General features: G+C 44.3%; 1 protein-coding gene across 2 annotated transcripts in view; it reads left to right on the top strand.

Annotated features, from left to right (window-relative positions):
• The window catches only part of HSF2BP (heat shock transcription factor 2 binding protein), an 89422-nt gene extending 71482 nt beyond the window's left edge, over positions 1-17940 (top strand). For both annotated transcript variants that reach the window (XM_054713580.1, XM_054713579.1), the window contains exon 9: positions 17276-17940. In XM_054713580.1, coding sequence (XP_054569555.1) covers positions 17276-17484 — 209 coding nt within the window. In that variant the 3' untranslated portion in view covers positions 17485-17940. The remainder of the gene's footprint in view (positions 1-17275) is intronic.
• Positions 17941-18174: the final 234 nt, after the last annotated feature.

The raw sequence follows: 18174 nt of genomic DNA, 5'->3' as shown, positions 1-18174 counted from the left end.
TTCATATAAGGTTCAGTGAAAGCTTGTTTTTTAAACAGAATTAGACATCTTTCACTTTGTATGATTTAACACCTCAGCTAAACGTAATGTACACGTTTAATTTTTAAGTGTGTATAGAGTGCTTAATTCTTAGGAATACAGATAATACTTGTGTTATTCTTTAAAAGGTTTTGTATCACTAAGGCAAGGCTTTCATCCATGCGATGTGATAGTAGAGGGTTGCCTTCAACATAATATTTTGTGGAATAGACATGACTGGCTTATTTTTAACCCCTGGTGTACATGTCACATTTCTGTACTGAACCACAGGAGCGAATGAGAATATAACACATGTTCTCTGCGCTGAGGGTGTGATGACTGGACTAAAGCCTTTACTTACTGCATTGTGTTGTCTTTACAGTTGGTATATATAAAGACATGAAGATACTAGAGCTCCTCAAGGCCACAGGACTAGGCAGTGTGGCGCTTTAGAGGCCTGATTTAAATATGCGGTTGTAGGCTAATTTAATGCTGTGAACAGTCAGGAAGGCGTTGAACAGATGGCCAACCCCAACTTCTTTTCTGCCTAGATATTGAGGCCACTGAGGTCCATGCCTAAGAGGATTGTCCCACTTCAGATGTTGATATCATTACACATCACTGGACATGGGAATGTGAAAATGTCTTTTGAGTTATGATTTAAATATCCTTAAGACCTAGCACTGTCTCCAGTTTGCCCTACTCGTGGTTACTCTTTACGGATAGGAGGAGAGGTATCTTTAGGGATTTTCTTATTCCATGGCAGGATCCTAACAGTCTGCTCCATCCTCCTGAGTCAGTGAGGGAACAGGGTCACTTGACAGCAGAGTGCTTACATTTCTTTTGGCCTGAAGAGATTTTCCTCCAAAGTAGAAACGCAGTGATATGTGTGAAAGTACTTTATAAGTGGCAACTTGCTAGTCAAATGTAAGGTATTTTTATTATCATTTCCTTCTGGAAAGAATCAGGCTGTCAGAGAGTAGCCAGTACTGCAGTTTGTCTTGCAGTAGTTGGACATCAGCTCCCCTGTCTTGCAGCAGGAAAGATACATTTTCTTAGAGTTCCAAAAGAGAGTCTGAGGACCAGGTGGAGGGGGGAGTTTGAGGACCAGGTGGAGGGGGGAGTCTGAGGACCAGGTGGAGGGGGGAGTCTGAGGACCAGGTGGAGGGGGGAGTCTGAGGACCAGGTGAAGGGGGGAGTCTGAGGACCAGTCTGAGTCTCAAAGCAGGGTTATTACTTATCTGTGGAAATGTGAAGTCTTTGAAATAAGTTGCTTTTATTTTTAGCTTGAAGAGATGGTACTGCAGCACCTAGATTCTAGGTTCTAGAACGACTAGGTGCTCATGAGTCTGAATGAGGTTCTGACCTTTGTCTGTAGCTGACTGACCGCCTGTTACCAAGATTATGATATAAATACATTGTAATCTTTGAAAAATACCAAACCCTAGAGGTCCAAAGATTTTTAGTTCCAGTTCTTAAATCAGAAAGAAAATATGAACAGGGTATTTTAAAAGCATAGTGGGAAGTCCATTAGCAGTGAGAAGGGGAGGGAAGGCCTCCCGCTGCTCCTGCCCAGGGCTCTGTCAGTCTGGGCTAGAGTCTGCTGGCTGTCTTGCTGGCTCTCCTTAGCCACCATCAGTAGGAAAGAAGCTCCATTTAGCCACGTTCCAGCAGTGCCTAGAGGCTGAGGGAGGCAAGGAAGGCATCTCCCAGTGGGGAGGCCAAGATTAGTCCAGCAGGTTGCTGGCTTCCTCCTCGAGGCTGCATCACCCTCCCAGCCAGAATGTAACTCTGGCATCTTTGAGGGGGTTGGGTGTAGCTCTTATCAGAATGTTAATATATACGTTTTTTTAGCCCAAAAAGGTGGGCAAACCATTGCTCCCAAGGTAAACACCCAGCTCATAGATTTGCTGGATGTCTTCAGAGGAGCCAGCCAGTGTGTGGCAACTGACTGATAAGAGGTCAGTGGATTGTTTTTTGTCAAATTTAAGTGCCAAATAGAATCATCAATAGTTCGAAAGGGCATGGCAAAGTGACTGATGATTTCCAGTGGAAGGCTTGATTGTGGCAGTCTGCCAAGAGACCTGAGGGGCTCATGGTCTGGCCTTTTTCCTCGTTCAGGACCCCGGAATGATCTGGATAATGAAAAGCTGCCTCAGGTCACACTCACTCAGAGAAACTGAGGCTTATAGAGCAAGAGGTAATGGAGTACTTGACCCTGGGAAGGTCACTGCTGGTGATTGCTCTCATCCCCGTCCAGAGCACCTTCTTCCTAGTTTCTGACTCCTTAGTGAGCCGAACTACCTGTCACAAAGCATGGGAAGGATGTGCAGAGCGTGGAGGCAGATGAGCCCGGAAGCCTGGGAGTCACCCAGTCTCTTAGCATGGAGCTTGGCTCCAGTGACAAGCCATGTTCTGCACAGGCCTCCGCAGCCTCCCCAGCACTGCCTCTCTGTGTGCGACCTTACACCATGCTTGAGCCTGACCAGCTTCTCCATTTTTGCATGATCTGCCCACCAGGGTGCCCACCATTACAGTTATACTGTCTGTGCCCTGTAAGGGCAGACACCGAGTCCTGTTATACTCAGCTGAGACCTGGAGCTTGAGGCTTATCTGTTCCATCGGCATTCATTTGATGAACAAAAGAACTTTGATCTGATCTCTGGAGATTGCAACAGGGTCCACAACTCTCTACTCACATTTTCAGTCAGGCTCCTAATTTATCATTCTAAGTATGGGGTTTTCCGCATCTCACTCAGAGAAGGGGTGTTATTTACAAGTTCCTGGGGGAACCCATCCCCTGGACTGCACACTGTCCTAGGCCACTGCATGTGTGTGGGGCTCACCCTTCTAGCACATGCTGAAGTTTGCTGCATTCATTCCATTCGTTATGTTGGGCAGCGACTCTCAGAAAATGGTTTTTCTGGAGTCATAGTGCTAGAAAATGGGGGAGCTGGGATCAAACCCTGCTTTGCTCAGCCATGCAAGGATGGGACAGGTGACTTCTGGTGGGCATGTTTTCTCTTATGTTCACGCACTAATGGATTCACTCATTTATGCCCATTGCTTCTTCAAAATTTATTTATGTTTTCTCCCCTCTCCTTCTAGGACTCCATTGACATGTTTGATATTATCCTACAGGTTACTGGTGCTTTTTGCTTTTCTTTCAGTCTTTTTTTCCTGTTCACGTGAGGGCAAAAGTCCAGTGAAGAAAATTATGGAATGGGTAAATCTGATAGTTTCATGTGTTCCTTGGAGTTCTGGCCATCCTCCTCCTCAGAAGGCATTTAGGAGCAGGCTGTATGTGCTCATCACCCTCTTCACACCTTTCCCTGCCTCTCCCCACATTGTCCCATCACAGTAAATCAAAACATGTTTGCTGGCACAAACTCTCATACTTAAGATTTATTACCCATAGACTAAACTTTCTGGAAACCCAAACCAAAAGGTAATTCTTAGAAAGATCTTTCAGATAAGATGCCTAAATTGTCAGGTTATAGATATGTGATAATCCTTGTGGCTGAAAGAGGCACAACAGCCAGAGTCCTAATAGCTATACTTATTGAGGGTCAGCTCTACCTACACAAGCTTACATGTGTCACCTAGTGTGCTGGGAGGCTCTGAGATGGGAGTACTTCCTTCTTATGATCAGGAAACCAAGCCTCAAAGAAGGACAGCATACTTGTTAAGGCCAGTTCATTAGAAGCACTATTTGGTGTTCGTATCCTGGCCCTCCACCTGAGCTTGTGTGTTTTCTCCCAGGCCATGCTGAATTTATAAATTAAACTACATTTAATTTGAAATGTAAAAGTTCTTTGTTGCTTCCATTTAATACATGATACACCCTCCTGAGGATTCTGTGTTTGCCAGTGGTATTTCTGTTACGGTTACTGACATCTGCTTATTTTAATGTATTTTGACATGTGTTGAAGTGGGACTAATTTGGTTGTGATTCAGGCTCTGCATATACATCAGAGCTGACCCATCTGCCATACAAGTGTATTTTAGAAAAGGAGCAAATTCTTCATTGGGCTAAGTAACACCTTTTCTACTTCCCTCTGTGTGTGATCTGTTGTCTAAAGTATCGTGTTGAAAAGTTGAGAAGTGATTTTGGAAGGAGGCAAGTGAGGAATCTGTTGCTAGAGTGTAATTCAGAAACAGATGAGCTAATGCAAGAAGCCAAGATGAGGGAGTTTTAATTTGTAATAGTTGGAGTAATAACTTCTCTTTTGATTTTGGAAAGAAAAAATTGGAAACATAAAATAGACTACTCTGTAAAGTTTTACCAGTCCATCTCCCAGACATCTAAGGTTAGATGCATTCTGTTCCCAGACCTTCAGAATCCAACTTGAAACCACTCTCTAGGAGCCTTTCCAGACATCCTGTCCCCAAGTCTGATCATTCCTTTTTCAGAGCCCCATGGTGAATGTTCCAAACAGGCTCATATTTGCACTTTCTGATCTGTTGCTTGTTAATGGCCTGGAACTTTTTTTTTTTTTAATCTCTAACTAGGTAAGAAACTAGAGGCTAGATGTTATATTTCTTTTGACACCCACAAAGTACACTGCAGGAACTCGACATCCCCTGCACAGACTGTGTTGTTGAGCTGAGGGCTCTACCCCTGCCCTCATGGCAGTGGTGGGTTCTACCTGACCCCTCTCTTCCCCCCGCCCCCCACTTGGTGGTAGGAGACTCTACCTGACTTTGTAGTTGTGGAGGCTTTACCTGTCCCTCAGGTGGCTGGTGCATTGGGCAGGGTATGCTGCGGCTTGAGGTGCACTTGGGCAGCTCATTTATCACAAGTATTCATTGAGCGCTAAGCCCTGCTCTAGGAACTAGAGGTTCGAAAGTGAACAAGACAGAGTCCTTCCCTTGTGGAATTTATATTCAAGTGGAGAGACTTGACAATGAACTGGTAGAATGGTGTGTATCACATAATACAAATAGAGATCTGGTCTATCTTCATGCTTATGGCTCCGTAACTGTCTCCTGGTTAGAGACTTAGAACAACAGTTTTGGTTGATATGTGAAGTAGCATGAGAACTCAAGAGTGACCACACTTTAGGGTCTGCTCTTTAGGTATTTGAGTGGAGACTTAAGTGAAGTGAAGGACATGCATGCAGAGATCTGCAAGCAGAGCATCATGGGCCAAGGACAGGCAGCTGAGGGCCCTGCAGCGGCCATGGGCAGTGAGAGTATGGGAGTGGGAAAAGCCAGTGTGGCTGTAGAGGACGCTGGCAGTGGCAGGAGAGGAGTCAGAGTTGGGCCTGGATCCCTTAGGGCCGGTGTACAGCTGAGAAGACTTAGAGCAGGGCAGGCCCTGGGCTGATGGACTGTTTACTAAGCTCATTAAGTCTGCTGTTGGGGAGGCCAAAAGGAGTCAAAGGCTGTTGTAAGAGGTTAGCTGAGAAGATGGTGGCAGTGTGACCAGGATGGTAGCAGCGACGATGATCAAGGTGTCCAGATTTAAGGTACACTTTGAAGGGCGAGGCATATGAAAGAGGGAAGTCCAGGGTGGCACTTAGGTTTTGGGGTCAGCGGTTGGTTCTATTGGGAGTACTGGGGAGGAGCGGTAGGGAGATGGAGTTTGGTTTGGTGAATGTAAAGTTTGAGACCCCTGTTCCACATTCAAAGGGAGGCATAGAGAACATGCGCTCTGAGAGAGGACAGGGCACAGTGTTGGACTCTACAGAGCCCATCCGCTAGTGTCACCCTGTGACGACAAGAGCACTGCAGGGGCCACTCAGAAGTATTTGCTCACTGTTCCCGTATTAGATGCTGAACGGACTCAAACTGCTGCTCTCACAGGGGGCTCCTGTGGCAATAGAACATCACGAATCTGATCTGTCCTCAGGCTTACGGCTCAGTAACTGTCTTCTGGTTAGAGACTTAGAACAACAGTTTTGGTTGATTTGTGAAAATGGATTTTGTTCTTATTTTAATGGGATTTTTTTTAAACTAACTAATTTTTCTTCCATCATAGAGAAGTAATTGCAGAGAAATCCTTTGTGTTGTTTCTGTCAGGAGTAACATGCATCTTCATTTATACATAGGGGCTGGTTGGTATGGTAATAACCTGAGAGAAATAATCAGATGTCATTGTAGGGGCAAGAACAGTTGCTACCTGGGAAACAGGCAGTGATAGCTAAAGAGATTCATAAAGAACATGGCAAAGTAAGAGATTTTCTAAATGCTTGATTGTCACTTGGAACAAGTAGTGTACATGACATGAGTTGGATTACTTAGATTTTAATTGAGGACACTCTGTGGCCTTAAAGATATTTGTACATTATAGTTTTATGTTCAAGGCACCTATTTTTTTAATATATATTTTTTTGATTTCAGAGAGGAAGGGAGAGGGATAAGAGAGAATCATTGATCAGTTGCCTCCTGCATGCACCCTACTGGGGGATCGAGCCCACAATCTGGGCATGTACCCTTGACTGGAATCGAACCCAGGACCCTTTAATCCACAGGCTGATGCTTTATCCACTGAGCCAAACTGGCTAGGGTAAGGCACCTGTTTCTTTAACTAAAGAAAAAGACCTGCAGGCAACAAAGGAAAAACCAAGTAAATATTGCATTTCATGGCTGGGTGAGCTGCTGCAGTAATGTGTAGCTTATTTTGAAAGCATGTTGGGTGTTATTTATTTCCAGAATTTGTCCACGGTCAGACTCAGACTTTAGTCTAATAGACAGTCAGCCAAGGCCGACATCCCTCCCTCCCCCGCCCCCCCACCCCCGGAGCAGAGGTTCCTGCTGCCGGATGTGAACAGCAGCCCTCCCGCCTGCCTGGAAACCAGATGCACATTGTGTACAGTGGGACTCCCTGTGACGCAGGTGCAGTGTCAGCCAGTCTTCAAAGACGTGAGCATCAGGAGTGCAGGCTCTGGATCTGGGTCTCTGAGAGTTACTGCCTTGTAGTCTGTGTTAAAGAACTTGAAATTTGCAGTGAAGATATATTAATCAGGATTCTCCAGAGAAATAGGACCAATAGGATCTGTGTGTCTATTTGTTTGTCCATCCATCCATCCATCCATCCATCCATCCATCCATAAGAGGAGATATAACAGGAATTGGCTCATGTCATTATGAAGGCCAAGAAGTCCCCAGGTCTGCCTTCTGCAAGGTGGAGGGGCAGGGAAGCCAGGGGTGTCATTCAGTCTAATGCCCAGGACCAGGAGATCTGATGTCTGGAGGCAGGAGCTGACATCACACTCAAGCAAAGAAAGTGAATTTGCACTTCCTCCGCCTTCTTCTTCTGTTCAGGCCTCTAAGGATTGGATGATGTCATCCATACTGGTGAGAGTGATCGTTACTCAGTCTGTGGATTCACCTTCACAGACACACCCAGAAATGATGTTTTCCAGCTCTGTACTTAACCCAGTCCAGTTGACACATGAAATCAACCATCACAGAAGGCAATACTTAAATGAACTAGTTTGAGACAGTATAGAGTACTTGATGAGATGATGATAACTAGCATCTCTCAGTGTTGCTCTGTGTTGGGCCTTATATCCTGAGCATGTTACATGCGTTTAACTCACATAATCCCTTCACCAGCCCTGTGAGGCCACTACTCTTGCCAACAGGGATCAAATGGCGGAGCTGGACCCTGAACCTAGCAACGGGGCTCCCGATAGAGCGAGGGAGGGATCCAGGAGAAGAGATGTCAGCGTGGACCCCAGTGGGTGGGCTGGGAGGGCTGACCCCCATGCCTGTCAGGTTTGGGGGACAGCAGGAGGTCTGTTGGCCCAGAGAGGTGGGAAGGGCTTCTCTGGAAGGACTTTGGCAAATTGTTATTTTTCTTTCTGTCCCCTCCCTGCCTTCTGCCCTTTCTTCCTTTTTTCCTTCTGTTATCAAAATTAATAAGTGCACATACTTAGAGAAAAATATATAGAACATAAAAGTGAAGCTGAGAGAATTGTCACAAAGGAAAATGTTTTAACACCACCCAGACAGAAATGATGAGTTGCTAGCACCCTGAAAACCCTTTGCACCCTCCTAGTCACTCTTTCTTCTTCCTATTTCCCTTTTTTGAATGTTATATAAGTGGGATCACGCTTTTGTGTTGGCTTTTCATTCACATTTTGTTTGCAAGGCTCTCCACGGGCTGCCAGTCCCTGTAGACACATTCATTGCTGCACTGCAGGCAGTCTCAGCACGGTGCACATTCAGGCAGCATCATTCTCTGTGGTGGGGCCGTCACGTGCATTGCAGGATGGTAAGCAGCAGTCTGGCCTCTACTCACTAGTGCCAGTAGCAATCCCAAGGTATGACAACCAAAACTGACATTCAGAATATCCCCTGGAGGGTACAGTGCCCACCCACAGCTGAGACTCACTGCTGTGCAGGAATCCTTTACATCAGCTGGGCCACTTGCCATTCTGATCGCACATTTGGATTGCTTCTGTTTTACAAATAATGCTTCTCCTAAATTCTGGAACCTGCCTGTGGTAAACATGCATATTTTCCAGTTTGGGGAAACCAATTCGAAATGGAAGTTTGGGATCAATGGAAGTGCATGTCCTCAAACTCTAGTAGCTTATGCTGGGCTGTTTCCAAAGTGGTTGTACCAGGTGTCAGTTTTACCAGCAGCATGAATGCCTGCTATTGTAGGCCTCTGTCCTCAGCCGTTTGGCTGGGGTGGATGTTACCTCATTGTGGTTTAACGTTATTTTTCTGATTAGTTCTGTGTATACTTGACCTTTTGGAAACCCGCTTTTGTCAAGTCCTATTCTACTCTCTTACTACTTTTCTGTTAGGTTGTCTGTCTTATTAATTTTTACATTCTGGAACAGAATCTCAGTTGGTTTTGTAAAAGTTGCACATATATTTTATCACTCAGTGTCTTGCTTTGTTTCTCTTAGTGGTGTCTTTTGGTAAGTAGGAAGTCCTCTGTCATCTGGGAGCCTTCTCTTTCTGCTTTTCGCATTTAGTTGCCATATCTCCCTGACATGTGGTATGCTGTGTGGTAGGGATCAAGTTTAATTTTCTTTCCATATGGATATCTGCAGGCCAGCACATTTATTGGCAGGATTGTCCTGTCCCCACAGCTCCTCAGAGTGGCCTTTGTCCTTTAATAGCATTCCTCACGTGCTTGGACTCTCCATTCCAGCCCCATCACTTTGCATTACCACATCGCCTCTTGTACGTACAGGCACTCTTATCTTAATTTTCTTCAAGGGTGCCTTTGCTATTGTTGGCTCCTTTCCATGTAATTTTTAGAATCTGTATGTAAAACTCCACAAAGGAAGCTGTTTTGATTTTGATTGAAATTGCATCTGTAGATTAGTTTCAAAAACTGAAATCTTTACAGAGTTGAGACTTTAGTACATGACATGATAATCTCCTCACTGATTAGATCTTTCTCTCAATAGTATATTGTTTTCTGCATAGAGATCTTGAATATCTTTCATTAGATTTACTCCTAGAAGCAGTGTTTTCTTCTTTTGAATTCTGTAATTCCTTTGTTCTCTGTCACTGGACACTATTAATTCACTCAAAAGATCTTTATGATTTGCCCCTGCTATGTGCAGGCACAGTTCCTGGCACTGGGGACACAGCAGCGAGCCAAACAGTTTCAAGCCCTTGCCTTCATGGAACTGGTGAGTGAAGAGAGACAGTAGAGAAAACTAATAAGCAAAACGTACAGAGTGTTTTATGATCTTTAATGCTACTAAGAAGAAAAGGCAGGGAAGGGGAATAGGAGGCAGTGTTTGCTCTTGTTTTTTATTTTAAGATGTTCACAGAAGGCTACTGAGCAGCTGACTTCCACACAAAGACCAGAAGGCAGTGGGACATTGGCTCCAGGGTTTCTGGGGAAGCACGTTCCCCAGGGGCATGGGCAGTGCGAGAGTTCCGAGGTGGGGGTGGCGCTGCTCTGTTGGAAGAGCAGCAGAGCCTGTGTGGTGAGAATGGGCTGCTGTGGAGAGCGGGGGTGAAGGTTTGTTCTGTGTAGTTTGGAAATGCTATTTGTGGAATGCAGCTATGTGCACAGTGTCTCGATAGACACTTTGATTTGTCTCCTTATTCAGTCTCTACAGAAACCATGTAGACGATTAAACATTCAGTCTCACATGAGAAAACAAAGGCTGGCTTTGCTCAAGTGACGGTGGGGAGATTTCAGGTTACATACTTCACCCCTGTAAGACTCTGTCATGCAGATGAACTCCCAGCTCACTTCATATTTCAGTTTATGCATTTAATGCAGGAATTTAGAAAACAAGAATAGTTACCTTGATAGGTAAAGTTAGACCCTTTGTTTTAATTTTAAGTATGACTGAGAACAGAAAGGCCCTGTGAGCATGTGTGAGAGTGTGTCTGAACTGTGCCTTAGGGAGCCAGGTCAGCTGTCAGGAAATCCTGAGATTTGTCAAGTTTTCTTTGTGTCAGTGTGAGTGCCTATTTGAGAAATGTGACAAGAGCTATCACAGTGCCATCTCCTTGTCTTCTAGTCTTTAGTTAGCCACAGCTTAATTCCCAGGGTGCCTTTTTCCTGTCCTGTGTTCCCCTCCCCAGTGGGGGTGGTGTGGGGTAGACGGAAGCACCTGTCACCATCTAGGGAACTCATGTCTAAGAGCCCAGTTTGGGACCCATAGAGCTAAGTCCATGGTGATGAGTGTGTGTCTGGAGAATAGGAAGGGGCGTGAGGGGCGGTGGGCGAGGGGGTCTGGGACAGACACCAGTCACTGAGAGTGCAGAGCTGAGGAGGATGTCACCCAGAGAAGTTCTTTGATCAGCTTGTTAAAATTGCATTACTGGTTTAAAATTGTTGGTGCCCTGTTAGCATGGCTTCTCTTCCCCTCACATCTTCTCCCCACTCCCAAATGACTAAATCTAATAAAGACATTCACAAAGAAATCTGTCTACTTACTGTTTGGGAGAGATATACACTGAGATATACACTGAAATATAAGTGAGATATACATTTTGACTCATAATGATCTGGTCACTCAGTGTATATCCTATATAATAAAAGGCTAATATGCAAATTGACCCGTCTACCAGGAGTTCGACCAGCAGGCAGGCCGGCCAACCGCCCATGTCCTCTCCCCCTGGCCAGGCTGGCCGGACCCCACCCAAACACGAATTCATGCACCTTATGCATTCAGAGATCATAATAATCGGGCCACTCAGTGTATATGATGCACTGATTCTGCGTCCATCCAAACTTTTAGTAGGACACTCTGAGAATACCCCCAAATGTCAAGAGGGGACTAAATTTATTTGAAAAAATAGGAAAAAAACAAGTAGAACATTATTTTATTTGGTTTGATTTGCCTGAGCTTTAATAATGAAATAGTGCTTTTTGGAAAAATATGTGGTTCTATGTATGTTTTTTAAGAACAGGCAAAACTAAGCTGTGGTGATAGAAATCAGGACTTCAGTTGCTGGTAGGTAAGGGCTGGCTGGAAGGGAAGGCCGTGAGGGAGCTTTGCAGTGCCACAGTGTTCTCGGTCTTGTTGGGATTGTGTTTTTTCATGGATGTGTACATCTGTCAGATCTTCTTGAATTGTACATAAGATTTGTGGCCGAAACCGGTTTGGCTCAGTGGATAGAGTGTCGGCCTGCGAACTCAAGGGTCCCAGGTTTGATTCCGGTCAAGGGCATGTACCTTGGTTGCGGGCACATCCCCAGTAGGGGGTGTGCAAGAGGCAGCTGATCGATGTTTCTCTCTCATCAATGTTTCTAACTCTCTATCCCTCTCTCTTCCTCTCTGTAAAAAATCAATAAAATATATTAAAAAAAAGATTTGTGCACATACTATAACATTCAACCACTTACAGTGCATGATTCATTAGTTTTTAGGGTATTCACAGAGTTGTGCACCATCACCACCATCTAATTTAAGAATATTTTCATCACTACCGTGGAAATGCCCATACCCATTAGCTGTCACTCCCCATTATTTTTTCCACCCAGCCTTTCGAAACCATTAATCTACTTTTTGTCTCTATGGATTTACCTACTTGGGGCAATTCATAAAATGGAAATTTTATAATATGTAGCTTTTTATGTTTGGCTGCTTTCATTTAGCATGTATTCAAGGATTATTCATCCTTCTCTTTACTAAATAGTATTCCATTGTACAGATGTACTGCATTTTGTTTATCCATTCATCACTTAGACACTTGTGTTGTTTCCACTTTTACACTGGGTAAATTGTCAAGTTAAAACTTGGTAAATGCAGGTTGCTGGATGGTGAGCTGTGGTTCAACAATAGACCACAAGGGGAATTGAAATAGAGTTTATTACTCACAGGTCCTGGAGGAGGTACCCTACACGCCTGGAGGGGCCACACCGGGAGGTCAGGGCAGAGTGCACACAGGGAGCAGGACCTGGGGCTCATGCCTTTATTAGGATCTGTGGGTGGAGTGCTTTGAGGTTCCTGGACTAAGACTGGATTCATCAATTCCAACCAAAAGATTGGGGTTTGGGTAAGCCTCACAAAGGTCTTAAGGGGCACTTAGGGGAAGCCGATGGGAAGCAGGAGAGACTGTTGGTCTTAGGATACTGGAGTAATTGTATCAGGACATATGTTTGCTTGTGACTTTCTGGGCTGTTATCTAGGATATGTCTTGCAAGAGGGCCAGTGTTTAGGGCCCCGCTGGGCCAAACAAAAGGGAAGGTGAGGCAGTATTACCACCGAGTAGCTGAGCTAAACTCTCAACAGGCTGTTACTGATGAATGTGTCTATGAACATTCCTGTACGAGTTTTTGTATGACCTAGCCATTCTTTTAGAGTAGGTCTACAGCAGCTTCTCTTAATTTTTCTTCAACAGAGAATGTTTTGAATTCCCTTTAATTTCTGAAGGACATTTTTCCTGGGTAAAGGATTCTGACTTGACAATTTTTTTGCTTCAACACCTGGAAAATATTGAGTCACTTACTTCTGACCTCCATGGTTTCTGATGAGAAATCCAGTATAATTAAATTGTTTTTCTCCCATAAATGAGGTGTCATTTCTCTCTTGCTGCTTTCAAGAATTTGTCTTTAGTTTTCAGAAGTTTGGCTGTGATGTGTCTTGGCACAGATTTCTTAAGGTCTATCCTGTTTGGCATTTGCTCAGCTTCTTGGATCTGTAGGTTTGTGTCTGTTGCCAAATAGAGTAAAATCTCAGCCATTATTTCTTGGAGTATTTTTCAGCCCTGCTGACTTTCCCTCTCTTTCCAGAATTGCAAAGACATGAGTATTCAATCTTTGTCATAGTCCCAGAGGCTCTGTTTTTCCCTGTCATTCAGATTGGGTAATTTCTGTTGTACCATCTTCCAGTTCACTGATTCTTTTCTCCGGCTCCTCCATTCTGTCTCCATCAAGTTTTTAATTTCAGTTACTGTATTTTTCAGTTATAATGTTTCCATTTTGTTCTTTATGTCTTTTATTTCTTTGCTGAGACTTTCTATTTTTTCATCTGTTTCCAGCATGTGAAGAATTTTTGTGGAGGCTCTTGAAAACTCCTGTCACGTAATCCTGACATCTGTGTCATGTCTGTGTTGGTGAATGCCTTTTCTCAGTTAAGTTGCTTTACCCATTTCTAAACCCAAAATTGAGCCATCTATGGGGATATTTTCAGTCTCAAGTAATTAGGTTTTCCATGGTTGTTTTAAAAGATAAATTGTGTCATTGTAACTCAGAATTTGCTAATCTGTGGCCCAAATGAACCTGAGTTCCATGTTATTCTCCCCCTGTACAGTTTGGGTGCTTATATTACAAGCCATTTGCCTTTCCCTTAGTCTGTGTTCCCTGCCAGTGTGGTCACTGAACTGTTTCCTTATGATGATGTCACCGTGAAGTTGTTCCTGTAGGGCTGCACCCTTGACTGCATGTGTCTCATTTATGACGTCCAATGGCTTGTTTTACTTGGCCCTTTTTAAAGGGCTGCACTGCTGTCTCTGCAGCTTGCCTAATTATTTTATTTGTTCAGAAATTTCCTTCTCATTTATATTACATCAGCCTTGACCACATAAAATACAATATTCTTATTCATTCAGCAAATATTTATTGTATTGGAGATAGAGTAATGGGCAAGACAGACAAGGTCTTTGCTTTCCTGACGCTTTTCAGTGCGGGAGGAGAGAAGATAACTCCCTAGAATAATTGGTATTCAGAGAATTAAGACAGGGTGATGGGTGACAGGGTAATTTCATTGGAGGTAAGGGAATGACTCTGAAGAGAGAATATTTAAGCTGAAATTGATTCTTTTTTTTTTTTTATTGATTTTTTACAGAGAGGAAGGGAGAGGGATAGAGAGCTAGAAACATTGATGAGAGAGAAACATCCACCAGCTGCCTCCTGCACACCCCCTACTGATGAGAGAGAAACATTGACCAGCTGCCTTCTGCACACCCCCTACTGGGGATGTGCCCATAACCAATGTACATGCCCTTGACCGGAATCGAACCTGGGACCTTGCAGTCCGCAGACCGACGCTCTATCCACTGAGCCAAACCAGTTTCTGCTGAAATTGATTCTTCTTTTGTAGTTTCCATCTCTCTGTTTACATTGTTCTTCTGTTCTTGCATTAGAGCCTGTTATGGGCCGAATTGTTGAAAATTCATATGTTAAAGCCCTAACCTACACAGTATCTCTGATTGTATTTGGAACTAGGGCCTCTAAAGAAGTAATTAAGTTAAAATGATGCCTTTACAGTGCATCCTAATCCAATCTGACAGGTGTTCTTACAAGAAGAGATTAGGACATTGGAGAGACACCAGGCCTGTGTGAGGACAGAGAAAAGGTCATCTGCAGGACAAGGCCTTAGGGAAACCCACCCTACTGACACCTTGATCTTGAACTATCAGCCTTCAGAATTGTGAGGAATATTTATATTGTGTAAGCCACCTCATCTGTGCATTTTGTTTTGGCAGCTGATTAATACAGAATTCTTAGCATCCTAATTATAGTTATTTTATTTTTAAATGTATTTTTATTGATTTCAGAGAGGAAGGGAGAGGAAGATGGAGACAGAAACATCAGTGATGAGAGCAAATCATTGATCAGCTGCCTCCTGCACACCCCACACTGGGGATCAAGCCCACAACCTGGGCATATGCCCTGACTAGGAATTGAACTGTGACCTCTGGTTCATAGGTTGACTCTCAACTACTGGGCCACGCTGGCCAGGCCAAATCATCCTATATAATAAAAGGCTAATATGTAAATCGACTGAACGGCGGAACGACTGGTCCCTATGATGCGCACTGACCACCTGGGGGAAGATGCTCAACGCAGCAGCTACCCCCTGGTGGTCAGTGCGCTCCCACAGGGAGAGTGCTACTCAGCCAGAAACCCTGATCCAGGCTCACAGCTGGCGCAAACAGTGGTGGCAGGAGCCTCTCCAGCCTACTTGGCAGTCAGACATCCCCTGAGGGCTCCTGGACTGCGAGAGGGTGCAGGCTGGGCTAAGGGATCCCCCGCCCCCTGCAAGTGCACAAATTTTATGTACAGGGCCTCTAGTAGTTATTTTAAATTCCCTGTCTGATAATTTCAAAATCTCTGTCTTATCTGAGTGTGGTTCTGCTGCCTGGTTTGTCTCTTTAGACTGTGCTTTTTCCTTTTAATTTTTGGTTGAAGGATAGACATTGGGTAAATAGGGTTTCTGTGTGCGGTTTTATGTTAATCTGGCTAGGGGTTGGGCTGTGTTCTATGGAGGCTCCAGGGGCTTCATATTCCTGTTCTCACCATTTCCCCTGTTTCCTTGGGTTTCCCTAAGAACTCCTCCTTAGATAGAGTCTGTGCCTTTCAGTCTCCCAGCTATGATAGACATTGGGTAAATAGGGTTTCTGTGTGCGGTTTTATGTTAATCTGGCTAGGGGTTGGGCTGTGTTCTATGGAGGCTCCAGGGGCTTCATATTCCTGTTCTCACCATTTCCCCTGTTTCCTTGGGTTTCCCTAAGAACTCCTCCTTAGATAGAGTCTGTGCCTTTCAGTCTCCCAGCTATGATCCTTTGTTTTGTAGTTTCTATAGTTCTTATTGTGTGAAGAGACTTTAGTCTCTTCTGGAAAAAAAAAAGTTTGTCATGGGAAGCAACCTAGATGTATTTCAGAATGGTTACTCTTCATTGCCCTCTGCCAGACCATGTGAGAACCTTCTGGGGTTCTTGGAGATCAAACCCACAAGAATGTGGGCCCCCCCCCCCCTAAGATTGCCACACCCCCAGAAGTTTCTTACTATCATGGTATTCCACACCCAGCTTCCAGCAATTTGTCAAAGTGATCATTTACATGTTCCTATCAATTTAGGCTCCAGTGGTCTCTGTTTCAGGAATACTGATTTTGGCTGTCACTCTCTAGGTTTGCTTGTCATTACCCTGCAACCTCATTTGAAGAAAAGTCTTTGATTCTCAGTTTGTTCTTCTTTTCTTGTTATATGGGTGGGGGTGACAGTTTCCAAGTTCTTTACCTTTTGGAGTTGAAACTGGACATCCCTGCCCCTACCCAGGGTGCAGTAGGGCTCCCCTTTCTCCTTCCCTAGCACAACAGTCCTCACGATGCCCCGGGGGCTCTGATTCAATAGGGAAAGTTCTGGGTGGACCTTGGTATTGTGGCAGGTCCCAATGAAGGTTTGTTCAGTCCACTCTTTCCATTCACGTACTTAAAAGGCTTTTTAAGTACAGTGCTAAGAAAGTACTGATTTTGAGCCCGGTTCCAATTACAGTATCCAATCAAGAAGTAAAGGCTCCAGGTAGGAAGAAATTATAAGGAGAGCTGGGTCCACCTGGTTAAGGGTAGAGCTTTATGTTGGACTGTTGTTTCAGTCTAGCTTTTTAAATGGTTGCTACAATATATGCAAGGCTACTAGGTTCTGTACTTCATGTGGGAAAAGTGGAATACAGTGTGAATGCTGTGGCCTGTGACTCTGGAACTCAGTGTCCTGTACAGACGCCACATCCATATATGGTTTCTGATGGATTTGTTGCAGAGTGAAAATGTAGTAATACCTTTGAAAACAGTCTTGCAAGTGGACAGAATTACCGTCAACAACATGAAAAGCCCTTGTATTTTTCAGCATTTTAAAGTTATGTGATTGTAATATTTGAAGACGGGATATTACTAAATAGATGACGATTGAGGTTTTTCATGCTGCTCTTATGAGCTAAATTTTTACATCAAGAATTGATGCAGTTTCTAGTTCAGCTCGTAGTTTTCAAAACTGTCAAATCTGTCGTTCAGAAAATTCAAGAACCATTGAAGGTTAGATTCTACCTCAAGATTAGGAGTTCTATTCAACCAGAGTGTTACCTCTTGCCCCCAGATCCAGACGCAGAAGTGTGTCTTCATGTTTTGCGACTAGTCCAGTCAGTGGTTCTGGAACCAGAAGTCTTCTCCAAGTCGGCCTCCGAGCTCCGGAGCTCCCTGCCCCTGCAGCGCATCCTGGCCATGTCCAAGAGCCGCAACCCCCGCCTGCAGACCGTGGCCCAGGAGCTCCTGGAAGACCTTCGAGCTCTGGAGTGTGATGCGTAGGCATGTCCCTCCTCCTTCCCCAGCTCCTCACTTTGTGTTCTGAAACCATCACTGAGGGCCATGTGTTATAGATGGCCAGATGTTCTTGACTAGAGATGGACATGAATGAATATGTATCCACACACCTCCCCCCTGGAAGTGAAGGTACTTGTGGGTGGTGGATTAATCTTGCCAAGGGGAGCCCGAGAAAGAACCCATCCTGTTGCAGCAGCCGTGTCAGCTGTGCTGGCTTCTTAGAGGGCTCCTGCTGCTCAGGGGACTTTCTGAGACCTCTGGGTCCCCCCAGAAATGGGAGATGAAGTAACCATCTTTCCCATCGGTCAGCATTTCCTGAGATACATTTCTTTGAAAAACAATTCATTCTTTCTCTAGTAATTATAACTAATGCCCCAAATGCAAGTTTACCTTTAAACCTTTTGGTGACTTACTAGTTCAAATGCCATTTAGTTCTGTATTTTTGTGCCTCTTTTATTTTTGAATAAAGAAAGTCAGAAGAGTCATTGATGTGCTCCAACTATTGTTTTCTGAAATATTATAAACTTGAACTGGGAAGCTGTATCTGACAATGGTTGGTAGGAAAAACTCCCCTTACATTGTTCTGGGTCCTTTATAAACTCAGAATAAAGTCCACTTTTTCATATAACAAATACCATGGAAAGGGCCTCCTGGATTGGAATGCATGCAGTTTAA

Source organism: Eptesicus fuscus, chromosome 3 (assembly GCF_027574615.1).
Source record: "Eptesicus fuscus isolate TK198812 chromosome 3, DD_ASM_mEF_20220401, whole genome shotgun sequence".
NCBI lineage: Eukaryota > Metazoa > Chordata > Mammalia > Chiroptera > Vespertilionidae > Eptesicus > Eptesicus fuscus.
This window is presented reverse-complemented; position numbering and strand designations above follow the sequence as displayed.